This window comes from Bos grunniens, chromosome 15 (assembly GCF_055505025.1).
Source record: "Bos grunniens cultivar Pamir isolate PY7600 chromosome 15, Bosgru_T2T1.0, whole genome shotgun sequence".
Taxonomy (NCBI): Eukaryota; Metazoa; Chordata; class Mammalia; order Artiodactyla; family Bovidae; genus Bos; species Bos grunniens.
The window spans coordinates 51564056-51579580 of NC_141179.1; the positions used below are offsets into that span (position 1 = coordinate 51564056).

The 15525-nt window shown below is 41.6% G+C and overlaps 1 protein-coding gene across 6 annotated transcripts in view; it reads right to left on the reverse strand.

Moving 5' to 3' along the window:
• The window catches only part of STIM1 (stromal interaction molecule 1), a 204484-nt gene that overhangs the window by 36245 nt on the left and 152714 nt on the right, over positions 1-15525 (reverse strand). For all 6 annotated transcript variants that reach the window (XM_086338458.1, XM_086338455.1, XM_086338454.1 and 3 more), the window contains 2 exons: positions 3941-4052; positions 469-584 (listed from right to left, as the gene is read on the reverse strand). In XM_086338458.1, coding sequence (XP_086194584.1) covers positions 469-584; positions 3941-4052 — 228 coding nt within the window. The remainder of the gene's footprint in view (positions 1-468; positions 585-3940; positions 4053-15525) is intronic.

Genomic DNA, 15525 nt, shown 5'->3' on the forward strand with positions numbered 1-15525 from the left:
CTAATCCCCGCAACTGACCCTGGGCTGAAGAGACCAACCTGCCCTAGTCCAAGATATCTCTGTTGCTTCAGTGAAAGCCTGCTTAGCCCTGTTTGGTTGTTCAAGGACACAAAATGTTCAGCAATCAGTCCATGGCCTCTGCATGTCCAGTGACAGCAGGAACAGCTAGACGGCACTCAGCCTGCTTCAGGTTGTTATCCCTGAGCATACCATTCATATTTAGTGTCTGTATTCTCACTCAGGTTGTTTTCTCCACCTAGACTGCCTTCTCCTGGCTCCTCCATGGAATAAAGCCCTACCCATCTTTAAAGGCAGAGGTCACATGCCACCTCTTTTACAGAATGCCTTCTTTAACCTTCTGATGTACCTCTGTAGAATATTCATTTTATCCCTTTGGGGCAGACCCAGGACCTCAACCCAGCCGTGGGGTCCATGGCACATCAGCAGCCTTCCCTCTCCCCGACTCACAGAGAGGAGGCCCAAAGAGCACCGTGTCCAGGGCCTTCAGCTGCAGCTTCTGCCGATGGCTCCGGTCTGTCATCTTCAACACAGTCCCTGTCATGGTGGTATTGGTCACAGCAAGCCTGTGGGGGCAAACAGGAGGGGCTCAGTTCCCTGCCGACAAAGCAGAAAGGATCCTGGTAGGATTACCCACCTCCTCCAGGAACACTTCCATGAATTCTAGCTCCTAGTGCTTGCTCCCCTCTGCACTCAAGTATACAGAGTCAACACCAGTGGATCTCAACAAGCAGTAAAGAGAGCACATAACATTCACCAAGAATTTGTTCACCTTTCTCCCCATGTCCATCATCTCCTGAATATCATATTTTCTAAGGATTAACTATCTGTGACCATTCCCATACTCAACTGTAAATTTTCTGTTGTGCTTCTCCTCCCAGGGATTATCCACCAAACACCTGTCTCCACACTCCCACCATCTGTAAACGCATTCTTCTGTCCAGCCCAGGTCAAAATGTTACACCACATGACCCAGGGATTCTGAGGGCCTCTGAATTTACCTGATCCTAACTGTCATTAAATATAAATCTGCTGACAAACAGCATTGCATTAGTCTTGTCATCTTGTATTTGAGTAATAGCAATTGACTCTCAATCACATTACTATATTTTTTATATTCTTCAATCATACTGTTAATAATAATGAGAGGAATATATATATTCCTCTCTTATTAAGTTATTATTAACAGTATGATTATAATGGTATATGATTATATACCATTTCCTATAAACAAGGAAATGGTATAGGAAAAACTGGACTTTGTTTCTCTTCTGCTTGAATTTAGTGGGTATAGAGGGGAGAGGAGCGTAAGACATGAAAGGTTGAAAAACCACTGGTCTGGGTCCCACAAGTGAGGATGATCTACTATACTATGGTTTGTGCTCTTTTCTTATTCATAGCTTTGTTTCCCTAGATAAAGAAAAGCTTCTGACATCAGTGTGTCATTTACACTCCTGCCTGGGCATGCAGGCATAGTTACTTCTTTCTCTAGTCCTGGGAAGCAACCAAGCCCATCTATAAAACAGGCAGTGAGATACCCTGATGTGGGTGAGGGTGGGGTAGGGGTGGGGATGGTCAGGAGATTCAGCTTCTGGCCCCAGCTCCATCAATGATTCACTTGTCTGACATAAGCTGCTTAATCTCTTCCCTGGGGCCTCAATTTCCTTCTGTGTAAACTTAAGTAAATCCGATGCTTCTCACAAACTTGGGAGTTCTTGGGGCTCTCTTTAGAGCACTTCTAACAAGTGTACTGGCCTTCATCTAACTGATCAAAGTTAAGTATCACCTTTTCTACAGTCTATTTGTCAAAGAAACCTATGAATTTCTAAGCAACAAGAAATGAGAAAGGAACTAACATTTATTAAGCAGCTGTGTATCTCATACTATTCTGACACTTTACATACAATACCTCATTTAGTCCCCACACTTTAGGAACCCAGTTTTTTTATTAGCAGCTCCACTTTACGATAAGAAAACTGAGACTTAGGGATAAGTAATTTGCCCAAAGTCACACAGCAAGTAAGTGGCAAAGGCAGGATTCAACCCAAATCTGCTAGATTCATCCCATTATACCATGCTGCCTAGTGATAGGCCTAGAAAAACACCCCCACTCCACCCCACACTCCCTGCTCTGAAGGCTCCAGGCTTCCTACTGTCACTGAGCCACCACAGTTCGGCTGCCTCTACCCCTGCGCCCAGCCTGGCCGGGTCTGGTCTCAGATCTAATCCTAGTCACAGAATGGCCAAGTGAGCTCAGTACCTGAGAACTGATTCCTCATCTATGTTTTCCAGCTTAATCCAAGCCATTGCCATTCTTCAAGATGGAATGGGTCAGGAATCCATAAAGTAGGTAATACTGCTATTTCCATGAGAAAGAACCTAAATCCTGGAGCTTCATGGTTAATCATCTGTTTGATTGTCTGTCTCTTCCACTAAACACGGAGTTCCTCAAGGCAAATGTGGGGTCTAATGTGTTTCTTTGTCCTCAGGGCCCAGGAGAGAGCATGACACAGGGTATGCTTGGTAAAGTGTTGTTAAATAGAACTACACTGAGTATTTCCAGGATGCCTATGTTCAACTACATGGGGCAAGAGGAAGATGCAGTGAAAAAAGCAGGGCATTTAGAACCAGGCAGACCTAAGTTCAAATCCCAGCTCTGCAACTTACTGGCTTTGATAAATCATAAAATATTTGAAATCCAGTTTGTTTGCCCAAAAGTTGGGATAATAATTCCTTCCTCCCAGAATAGTGGGCATCAACTGAAATAACAGGTAGGAAAGAAACTCTATAAAGGGATGTACAAACATTAAGATTATTACTCTCTCTAGAGTAGGGAGAAGCCATGAAGAAGAGGCTGCAGGCAGCAGAGGAGGGACCAGCCAGCTCAGCTAAGCCTGGACAGCACTGCCCGGTAGCTCTATGGCTAGAGGCTGCAATGTGTGGACATTCCAACAGCTTCACCTTCCCCTTTTCCCTTTGCTGAAGCTCATAACCAGATGCACCTACATAATAAGATGACAGGTTATACATAATGAGCACTTACCAGACAGTAAGCCCTTTGAGGGGAAGGGCAACTTGTTGCCATCTTTATTCCCAGCACCCAGCACAAGTGCTTGGCACAGAACAGGTACCCAGTAAATATTGATTGAATGAATAAGTAAATGGATTAATCAGTGGATGACATACGGCACTAGTTGACATAACAAGAAGTCCAAGCAGTACTCTAGCCCCTCCCCACACCACCCCAAGTCCTAGCATACTGTATCTGTAAGAGGGGCAGAGTTAGGACACAACAGGTGTTGGAACAGTCACTCCAGAGAGGAGGCTGGGGCCAATGCTAGTTGGCCCCCATCTCTGCACCATTTTTTTAGAGTAGATAAACTGTGTATGGGTAATTCAGGGGAAGTTAAAGGAGCCCCGGGGCCCCAGTGCCATGGGCAATAAAAGAGACAGCTGCTGGGGGGAGCCAGAAGAAGAAAAGAGAAGTAGCACAGGCTTTGAAGTCTACCCAGATCTAGGTTCAAATCACAGTTTTGCCTCTAACTAGCCATGTGGCCTTGGAAAAGTTACTTAGCCAGGCTTATCACCTAGACACAGTAATATCTACCTTACAGGACTGATGTAAGAATTAAATGATACTGTATATAAAGTGTCGAGTACAGTGCCTGGCATGTACTAAGAACTCAATAAATGGCAGCCATTAGTACTCTTCCCAGGATTGATAGAAATATTAAATAAGAGAATAGATGTGAAGTGCCCATTATGCTTTATAGCAAGTATACAGTAAATGTGAGAAACGAAGTCTACAAATTCTGCACTGAAAGGAGTGAAACTTCATTTAACACGTGAGAGTAACCAGAAGGCAGGCCAACCCCATCCCATTCCCTATACCCCAAGTGAGAAAACCCACTCTCCTCCTGACCTTGGCATGGCATGGCCACTGAGCTGCAGCTTCCGGAAGGTCTCCTCATACTGAGGCAGCTCCACATATGTGATCAGCCACTGCACCACCTCATCCACGGTCCAGTTGTATACTGCAGGAAGAGATAAGTAAAGCCATGATTCCGGAATGCAAGCAATGCTTGCAACTTACTGTCATAGTCACAGTGACCTTAACATTCGCCACATCTATGTGTTTTCGCCCATAAAATCCTAACTATGAAAGGAATACATACAGTACTTTTTGTTTTCTTGGGTTCCAAAATCTCTGCTGACAGTGACTGCAGCCATGAAATTAAAAGACGCTTGGAAGAAAAGCTATGACCAATGACCAATCTAGACAGCATATTAAAAAGCAGAGACATTACTTTGACGACAAAGTTCTGTCTAGTAAAACGTATAGTTTTTCCAGTAATCATGCATGGATGTGAGAGTTGGACCATTAGGAAAGCTGAGTGCCGAAGAATTGATGCTTTTGAACTGTGGTGTTAGAGAAGACTCTTGAGAGTCCCTTGGACTGCAAGGAGATCAAATCAGTCAATCCTAAAGGAAATCCACCCTGAATATTCACTGGAAGGACTGATGCTGAAGCTGAAGCTCCAATACTTTGGCCACCTGATATGAAGAACTGACTCATTGGAAAAGACCCTGATGCTGGGAAACACTGAAGGCTGGAGGAGAAGGGGACGACAGAGGATGAGATGGTTGGATGGCATCATCAACTCAATGGACATGAGTTTGACCAAGCTCCAGGAGCTGGTGATGGACAGGGAAGCCTGGCATGGTGCAGTCAATGGGGTCGCAGAGAGTCAGACACGACTGAGCAACTGAACTGAACTGAATTGATAGAGAATGGATTTTTTTCTTGTACTATCCTGGTGTATCTGGGATAAAATAATCCTGAATTACTATATCATGACTTCCCTGGTGGCTCAGATGGTAAAAGCATCTGCCTATGATGCGAGAGACCCAGGTTCGATCCCTGGGTTGGGAAGATCCCCTGGAGAAGGAAATGGCAATCCACTCCAGTATTCTTGCCTGGAAAATCCCACGGACAGAGGAGCCTGGCAGGCTACAGTCCATGGGGTCACAAAGAGTCGGACATGACTGAGCAACTTCACTTCACTTCACTTCATATTATATTATATATTTTTATAATAATAATAAAATGATACTAATAGAATCCATCATTTACATAGCACTTACTTTATAACAGGAACTGTGCTAAGTACTTTACATATATTAGCTCACTAATCTTTTCGACAACCATGTAAAGGATATATACCACTTTATCCCTATTTTACAGATGAAGAAACTGAGGCACAAAAAGGTTATGTAACTTTCCCAAAATTATCCAGCCAGGAACTGGTAAATATTGAACTCAAGCAGTCTGGCTTCATGACTTTCCCTGGCCATTATGTCATAAACATCATATGTATATAACATTCTTTAATTTATATAAGAATATACATAGAGATTATTTATACACACACACACACACACACACACACACATTCTCCCTGACACTGCAGGAAAGCTTCATACAAATCTGAGCCAAGAGATGGATCCAGATGACATCACTTAAGTTCTGAATGAGATCATACCTATAGATAGCCCTATTCATATATTTTTCAGTTCTGTGCAAAAAATAAATTTCCCCTTTTGCTTATATCAGGTTGAAAAGATTTTCTCTCACAACAGGAGTCAATTCTACCTGAAACAATTACTGAATGATCATTCATAATATTGCAAATCACATCATTACCATATGTGGACCACTGTACCTAATCATTTCCTCAATGTTATAAGACTATGACTTTTTTTAAATGGAAACTATAAAAATAATAGTTTAAAAATATTTTAATAGTTGTGTGGTATTTAGCCACAGAGATAACAAATTTATCTCCATGTTTTGTCAAGAATCAACAATAAAGGAATAGAAGGGGACTTAATGTGCAAGGAATATGTTCAAGCCAAGAAAAGGTCAAGTGAAATCATGATGCATCATATAAAACAAAGTTTCATAGGAGCTTGAATAGAGAAAAATAGTGGGAGGACTGAGTCACCATATAGCACCCAGTAATACACCCATACTGAACTTAAAGAACCTTGGGTGGGAGCAGTCGGGTTTTGGCAAAAATATATCATTTTATTGGATTTGAAATGTGCTTTTATTTAAAGTATCAGTGTGTTTTTGTTTGTTTATATTTGTACACAAATTTTATATAGCAACTTAAACTTTATTTTATGTTTGTACATATTTGAATGCTATTAAATAAAACCAGCTTTGCAGGCCCAAGATAAATGATTTGCCTTAAAAGGAATTTGTACATTCCTCAAGTTTGAAAACTACTGCTGTGAGCAGCAAGAAGCCAAAAAAGTTTTGAAGCAGAATGAAATGGTGAGATTTATTACCATCCTCTTTTAAGATCTATATCTTTCCCCAAAACTGTCCTGCATGAGAAGGCTTTCTAATTTCCCCTTAATGGTCAGGAGAAATTGAAGGCAGGGACCATGTCCTTTTCTGTTTTGCTCACCTTCTTTGTCTCTAAAATAGTGTTTTTTATACAGTGGCATCAATAAGAATTTACTCAAAAAATAACTATCCTAAATGAGGCGTTCCAGAAATGTTCTGAATGTGTGCCACCAAACAGCAACAACAATCTTCCCAGACAAATATACAGCCCAGGTGGAGGTTAACTTCTGAAACGCGTGACCAAAAATCAGCATTCCTCTGATTGTTGTTGTTCAGTCACTCAGTCATGTCAGACTCTTTGTGACCCCATGGACTGCAGCATTCCAGGCTTCCCTGTCCTTCACTGTCTCCCAGAGTTTGTTCAAACTCATGTCTACTGAGTCAGTGATGCTACTGGTATTCCTCTGGTAGGCACACCTCAGATCTTAGGTTGCTTCTGCCACTCTATTTAAACTAGAGAAGTTACAAGTCTGGGCCCTGTCCCTTTATCCTTCTCCTCCCCCACAGTGGAGCCCAGCACATGGTATAAAGCAGACACTCAGAAAGAACAAAACAGTGGAAGACAAAAGTACTCTAATCTCTCTATGTCCCCCCAAAACCGCTGGGGCTCAGGAGAAAAGTTCTAAAGCCAAGAGACTTTGGAGGTAGCTTAGACCATTCACAGAGGCACAGGAAAGGTTCTGCGAGAGGAAATGAGGCAGATCTAGCGCATTCAACTGCATCCTAGAAAACAAGGTCCTGGAGGCTTAGGTGGAGACTGCTTAGTCATCGCCTGGTTGAATTTCTAATTTCCAGACTAGAATACACTGGAGGGAAGAGAGAGATTAATTTCCAAGAGATATGCTCAAATCATAGGGCTTAGGAAAGGAGGGATGACAGAACAGGCATTAAAGATGTGCTGAGGAAAGTACAACGGATTGGCCTTTTATTCCTGAAAATGAATATATCTCCACATACATTGTAAACATGATCACTTGCTATCATCCAGAGTGTTAGGTAACGAAGACCTAGCAGAGTGGCACAAGATGTGAGGTGGACAGACAAGTGTCAACCTGCAAAGTGCAGGGAACACATTCCTGCCTGTATTGTCAAAGGAGCTCGGCCTCACCCAGCATGACGTATGGAGTAGAAAGGCCACTTCATGTCTTGTTGCTTGAAAGGTCCACAGCCAGAAGTGCCACAAGAGTCTTTTGTCTACAGGGAAGACACCCTGATACAGGCCTGAGCATAGACCCTTGGCAGGCAGGAACTCCTCTGCTTGTGCCCTACGCTGCAGTAGAGACAAGCAGGAGTCAGTCTAGGCTAGGGTTTCTTAGTCTCTGCAGCACTGACCTTTTGGACAGGTTAATTCTTTGTTGTAGGGGGCTGCCCTATGCACTGTACAACACTTAACAACCCTGGCATCTACCGACCAGATGCCAGTAGTATGCTGCCAATCATAACAATCAAAACTGTCTCGAGATACTGCCAAATGTACTCTGGGGAACAAAACTGCCCCCGGCTGAGAACCACTGCTCTTAACACATGGCAGAAGGTCTATAAGGAGACCTCCAATGAGGATAGTCAGTCTCTACAGAGCTAAGCTTTGTGGAAAAGGACAAAGACTCCAACATATTAGGACAAACCTCAAGGCAGTCGTTTTTTGGGCTATGCGTCCATATATTATTCTGTTATCCGGCAGATGCCCTACCTAGGTAAGGCTTGCCAGTAAGGTGTTGCCCACTCGGAATCACTGCAATCTGAACAAAGTAAGCCAGAGTGAGCTGTGTCCTTGTCAGACAGCAGCCCTGTGTCCCAGCATGATATCCCACCATTTAGTCAAGGCGGGGTGCCAGGACCTTGTTCCTAAGGTTCAAGTGCCTAAAAGCTAAAAATCTTGTTCTGTTTTCTCATTCCAAAAGAGAAAATGGGAAGAATCCCTGGCCCAAAGTGAGGAAGAAGGCAACACCAAGTACAGAGAGCTGTGTCTGTCAGTAAGGGGAGACAGAATTTGGCCAGGAGAGCTTAGTACCGAGAGAGATGCCAAGTGATTCACATGACCAAATCCCAGGAGGACATGCAAGCAAGAGACAGTCTTCTAAAGTCATGATTCTCTCATCCCCTTAAGCCTCTGTCCATTTGGCTCCTAAAGACATCAAAGACTACATCTCTGGGCAAAATGACAAACAATATTACACAAAATCGGAGAAGGCCAACCCCTGGAGTTTTCAGCAACACATAGTCCTTCATAAAAGAGATGCACAAGGTGACTAACTTTGTAGTCTCCAACATTTTTAATGACATAATCTGCATGTAAAAAAATTCAAGCACACATTACCATATATGAATATATATTTATAAATTAGATATATATACTGACATTGCTGCTGCTGCTAAGTCGCTTCAGTCGTGTCCGACTCTGTGCAACCCCATAGACAGAAGCCCACTAGGCTCCCCCGTCCCTGGGATTCTCCAGGCAAGAACACTGGAGTGGGTTGTCATGTCCTTCTCCAATACTGACATTAGGTATATTGTAAAAATATATAAAACTTAAAGAATGAGACGGAGAAGGCAATGGCACCCCACTCCAGTACTCTTGCATGGAAAATCCATGGACAGAGGAGCCTGGTAGGCTGCAGTCCATGGGGTCGCTAAGAGTCGGACACGACTGAGCGACTTCACTTTCACTTTTCACTTTCATGCATTGGAGAAGGAAATGGCAATCCACTCCAGTGTTCTTGCCTGGAGAATCCCAGGGACAGGGAGCCTGGTGGGCTGCCGTCTATGGGGTCGCACAGAGTCGGACACGACTGAAGCGACTTAGCAGCAGTAGCAGCAGCAAAGAATGAGATAAAAATAAATGTAATATAAATGCACACTATTATATTCTCCTGTTGACCCCAGTTGATTGTCTTGTGCAGTTGGAAACCACTGGCCTTTGAGCCATGTAGATGCTTGAGAGAAGGGCATTTCAAGCAGATGGAAGAGTAAGTATTACTCCCTAGCACATGAGTTATAGCAATACCTCCAGGGATATACCAGAACAGATCTCTGGCCTTGGCCAATCCTTTTTCTTGTCAGAGAAAGAATAAGCAGTAAGAAATGGGCTCCTAAATCATAATGTTTTTTCCCCTGATGGACCAGTGGTGCCTCCAGATAGAGCCCCCACTCACCTTTGTAGTTTCAAACTCACAGCCCAGAACTATGTCTGGCAGAAGAGTTACCAGTACCTTCTCTGCCTCTCTTTCACACAACTGTTAGTCACTTACTTAGCTACTCAGTTAGCCTTTGGTCAGTCTTTTGTCAACCTTTTGGTCACCTCTAGCACCATGGTTAAGGATTTGGACTCTGGAACCAAGTGATTTGGATTGAATTTGAGATCTGCTACTGACTAGATGTAAGGTCATGAACAAGTTACTTTTTTCAACCTCATTCTGTCACCTACAAAATGGTGAGAATCAGAGTTCCTACATCATAAGAATGTAGTGAAAATATGAGAAGTTCCTAGCATACAGTAAGTGCTAAAAAAAAAAATTAGCTATTATTATCACCATTCATTCACTCACTAAGCTTTCACTGGCTTCTACTCTAATAGATCCCTGGTTGGTTACAAGATACAGAGATCAGTCTGAATGATCTCCATCATCAAGGACTCTTTTCTAGAGAAGGAGACGTACAGGAAATTAAATGAATATAATACAATGTGACAAGTGCTAGGTAAAAGCAATGTATGGGATGATGTGGGAGCACAGAGGAAGGAGTGACTGCCAGAGTGAGTCAGAAAAGGCATCACAAAGCCTAGATTCTTATCTGGCTACTCAGGAGACAGCATTCCAAGACACCTACAGAATCTCATCAAAGGGGCCCTCCCTAAAGACAGTGTGTAGCCTAGACTTGTGATTTTTCTCTAAGTGGTTTCCTTCTGGCTCTCACTAGCAGTTTGCCATCTGAGCCTAGAATGAGGCAGGTATCATGTTAGTTTTCTAACATGGAATCAATACCAAGCCTTAAACCATTATTGCAAAAAGAACCTGGCCCTTTCACCTAGGACTCATGTGATAGACCCACTAGGCCCCTGGCAAAAATCAGCTCTGCCAGTGTTCAAAAGAACATACTAGTGAACACCATCCCATAGGAAGCTACTTGGCTAGCAGAGACCAGATTAGAGAAAGACTAGCAGCATGGCTGCAGAATATTATGAGAACCTAAAGTTTGGAATGTTAAATGAGTCAAATAACTTGTATAAGATCACACAAAGGCAGACTCCTGTCTTCTACATCCCTGCTCTGGGCCAGCTCCCACACTGTGAGTTAAAATATGGAATCATATCTTTAGGGAATGGAATCATATAGGGACTTCCCTGGTGGTCCAATGGTTAACAACCTGCTTTGGAATGCAGGGCATTCAGGTTCCATCCCTGGTCGGGGAAGTAAGATCCCACATGCCACAGAACAACTAAGCCTGCACACCGCAACTACTGAGCCCATGTGCCACAACTAGAGAATCCGTGCACCACAACTAAACACCTCACATGGCACAACGAACTCCTGCGTGTCATGACAAAGACCCAAAGCAGCCAAATACATTTTTCTAAAAAATATGGAATCATGTAAGATAATGCCCTCAAGCATTTTTGTGGGGAAATAAAAAGGCAGGTAGCCAAGAACTTCCAGATGTACAAGTTGGATTTAGAAAAGGCAGAAGGACCAGAGATCAAATTGCCAACATCCATTGGATCATAGAAAAAGCAAGACAATTCCAGAAAAATATCTACTTTTGTGCTTCATTGACTACGCTAAAATCTTTGATTGTGTCAATCACAACAAACTGTGGGAAATTCTTAAAAGAGATGGGAATACCAGACCACCTCACCTTCCTCTTGAGAAACCTGTATGCAGGTCAAGAAGCAACAGTTAGAACTAGACATGGATCAACAGATTGGCTCCAAATTGGGAAAGGAGTATGTCAAGGCTGTATATTGTTACCCTATTTATTTCACTTATATGGAGAGTACATTATGTGAAATGCCAGGCTGGATGAAGCTCAAGCTGGAGTCAAGCTTTCCGGGAGAAATATCAATAACCACATATATGCAGATGACACCACTCTAAAGGCAGAAAGTGAACAGGAACTAAATAGCCTCTTGATAAAGGTGAAAGAGGAGAGTGAAAAAACTGGTTTAAAACTCAACATTCAAAAAACTAAGATCACGGCATCTGGTCCCATCATTTCTTGGCAAATAAATGAGGAAAAAATTGAAACAGTGACAGACTTTATTTTCTTGGGCTCCAAAATCACTGTGGGCAGTGACTGCAGCCATGAAATTAAAAGACTTGCTCCTTGCTCTTGCTCCTTGGAAGAAAAGCTATGACAAACCTAGACAGTGTATTAAAAACCAGAGACATCACTTTGCCGACAAAGGTCTGTGTAGCCAAAGCTATGGTTTTTCTAGTAGTTGTGTACAGATATGGAAGTTGGACCATAAAGAAGCATACTTTCAAACTGTGGTGCTGGAGAAGACTCTTGAGAGTCCCTTGAACTGCAAGGAGATCAAACCAGTCAGTTCTAAAGGAAATCAGTCCTGAATATTCATTGGAAGGACTGATGCTAAAGTTGAAGCTCCAACACATTAAATACTTTGGCCACCTGATGCAAAGAGCTGACTCACTGGAAAAGACTCTGATGCTGGGAAAGATTGAGGGCAGGAGGAGAAGGGTGCAACAGAGGATGAGAAGGATGGATGGTATCATCGATTCAATGGACATGAGTTTGAGCAAACTCCAGGAGTTAGTGATGAACAGGGAAGCCTGATATGCTGCAGTCCATGGGGTTGCAAAGAGTCAGACATGACTGAGCTACTGAACAACAAATTAAAGAAACTGATACTGTAAAAAAGAAAACAGAAAACCTTCCCACAAGGAAAACACCAAGCTCAAATTGCTTTACTGGTGAATTCTACCAAATATTCAAGGAAAAATACACCAATTCTGCATGAAGTCTTCTGAAAATTGATGAATACTTCCCAACTCATTTTATGAGGCCAGCATTATCCTGATAAAACAAGAAAAGAAAATGACAAACCAATATCCCTAAACCCCTAACAAAGGTCCACAAGTTTGAAACAAAGTTTTAGCAAATATGAAATATTAGCTTTTAATAGTGACAATCTGTTAAAAAAAAAATACAAAATTGCTATGCTGTATGCCTGAAACTAATAAAATACTGTAAATCAACTATATCTCAATTTAAACATTTTAATAGAAAAAAAAAATAATAAAATTTTAACAAGTAAAATCCAACCATATATTTAGAAAATGACCAAGTGGGGTTCATCCCAAGAATACAACTAGTTTAACATGGAAAAATCAGTCAATATAATTTATCATATTAGCAAACAAAAGCAGAAAAACCAGGCAATCAACTCTGAAACTCACTGGATAAAATCCAACATCCAGGACTTCCTTGGTGGCTCAGTGGTAAAGAATTTGCCTGCCAATGTAGGAGACGAGTGTTCCACCCCTGATTCAGGAATATTTCACATGCTGCGGGGCAACGAAGCCCATGCGCCACAGCTACTGAGCCTGTGCTCTAGAGCCTGGGAGCCACAACTTCTGAAGCCCTCGAGCCCTAGAGCCGTGCTCCTCAACAAGAGAGTCCATCGCAGTGAGACGCCCACGAACCATAACTAGGCAGTAGCGCCCACTCACAACTAGAGAAAAGCCTGTTCAGCAACCAAGACCCAGAACAGCCAAAAATAAAATAAAGAAAATTTAAAAAGAAAATCCAACATCCATTCCTGATCAAAGTTCTCAGCAAACTAGGAACAGAAGGTAGCTTCCTTGATCTGACGAAAGGTTTTTATAGAAAACAAACAAAAACAACCAACCAACCAACCAACCAAAGAGCAATAGCTAATGTTATATTTGAGGGCTTCCCTTGTAGCTCAGTTGGTAAAGTATCTGCCTGCAATGCAGGAGACCCACGTTCAATTCTTGGGTCGGGAAGATCCCCTGGAAAAGGAAATGGCAACCCACTTCAGTATTCTTGCCTGGAGAATCCCATGGACAGAGGAGCCTGGCAGGCTACAGTCCATGGGGTCGCAAGAGTTGGACACACCATTATATTTAATGTTATATTTAACGGTGAAAGACTAAATGATTTCCCTTTAATATCAGAAACAAGATGAAGATGCCTGCTCTTACTGCTTCTCTTCAATACAGTACTGGAGATACTAACCAGGGCAATCAGAAAAGAAAAATATTTCTTAAAGGCATCCAGGTTGGAAAAGAAAAAAATTAAACTTTCTTTACTAGCAGACACAACTGTCTAATTTGAAAATCTGATGGTATCCTACTAGTAAGTGAGTTTAACAAGATTGCAGAGTACAAGATCAATATATAAAATCAATTATGTTTTTCTTATAAAGCAATAATCAAAAATTAAATTAACATCACTTAATAGTAAAATTTGGGGTGGTCAAGTGGCACAGTGGTAGAGAATCTGCTGCCAGTGAAGGAGACACAAGAGACAGGGATTTGATCCCTGGGTTGGGAAGATCCCCTGGAGTAGGAAATGGCAACCCATTCCAGTATTCTTGCCTGGAAAATTTCATGGACAGAGGAGTCTGGGAAGCTACAGTCGAAGGGTTCACAAAGAGTCAGACATGACTGAGTGACTGAGCATACACACACACAATAGTAAAATTTACATGATGTATATTTTACCACAATTTAAAAACTACTACTCACAATACAATCAAAACCTGTGAAATACTTATAAATAAATCCAACAAAAGATATGAAAGATTTGTATCCTGAAAACTGATCCTGAGAGGGACTTCCCTGGTGGTCTAGTGGCTAAGATTCCGAGCTCCCAATATAGGGGGCCCAGATTCAACTCTTGGTCAGGGAACTAGATCCTATACGCCACAACTAAGACCCGACACAACCAAATAAATTAATAAATTAATTTTAAAAAACATGCTGAGAGAAAATGTACCTCCTAAACAAATGTAGCAATATACTCTGTCCATAGGTCAGAAAACTAAATCTTGTTAAGATGTCAGCTCTTACACACTGATCTACAGATAAAATCCCATAGGGATTTTTTTTTTTTTAGAAATTGACAAGCTGAATTGAGGACAAACAGCCAAAACAATTCTGAAGAAGAAAAACAAAGCTGGAGGGCTAACACTATCTGACTGAAAGAATTACTATAAGACTATTGTAACAAAAATACCATGGTACTGACACAAAGACAAATAGATGAGTAGACAGAACAGAGTCCATAAGTAAACCCACAGTTAAATGGACAACTGATTTTTTACAAAAAGTGCAAGGCAACGCAGTGGAGAAAAGACAGAATTTTCAACAAATGGTTCTAGAACAACTGGGACATCCATAAGCACAAAAATAACTAAAATCCATACTTAACACCATATACAAAAATGAATACAAAACAGATCGTAAGTCTAAATGTAAAACCTAAAACTATAAAACTTCTAGAAAGAAATACAGTAGAAAATGCTTGCACAAGTGTGGGTTAAGCAAAAATTTCTTACAAATGACACCAAAAGCATGATCCATAAAAGAACTAACTGATAAACTGAAGTTCAGAAAAAAAGTAAAACTTTCTGCTCTTTAAAAGATACTGTTAAGAGGATGATAAGACAAACCATAGACTGGAGAAAATCTTTACAAAGCATACATCTTATAAAGGCTTTTTTTTTCCATAAAGAATTTATATCCAGAATATATAAAGGACTCTTAAACTTCAACAACAACAACAACAAAAAAAACCCACAAGCCAATTAAAATATAGACATACAATTTGGACAGATAATTCACCAAAGAAGATATGTGAATGGCACATGAAAAAGATGCCCAATATCAATAATCATCAGGAAAATGCAAAATAAAATCACTATGAAACAACACTATACTGTTAGAATAGCTAAAATTTAAAAGACTGACCAGGAACTTCCCTGGTGGTCCAGAGGCTAAGACTCTGAGCTCTTATGGTAGGGGGCCCAGGGTTCGATCCCTGGTCAAAGAACTAGATCCCACATGCCACAACTAAGAGTTCGCTACAACTAGAGATCCCATGTGTCGCAA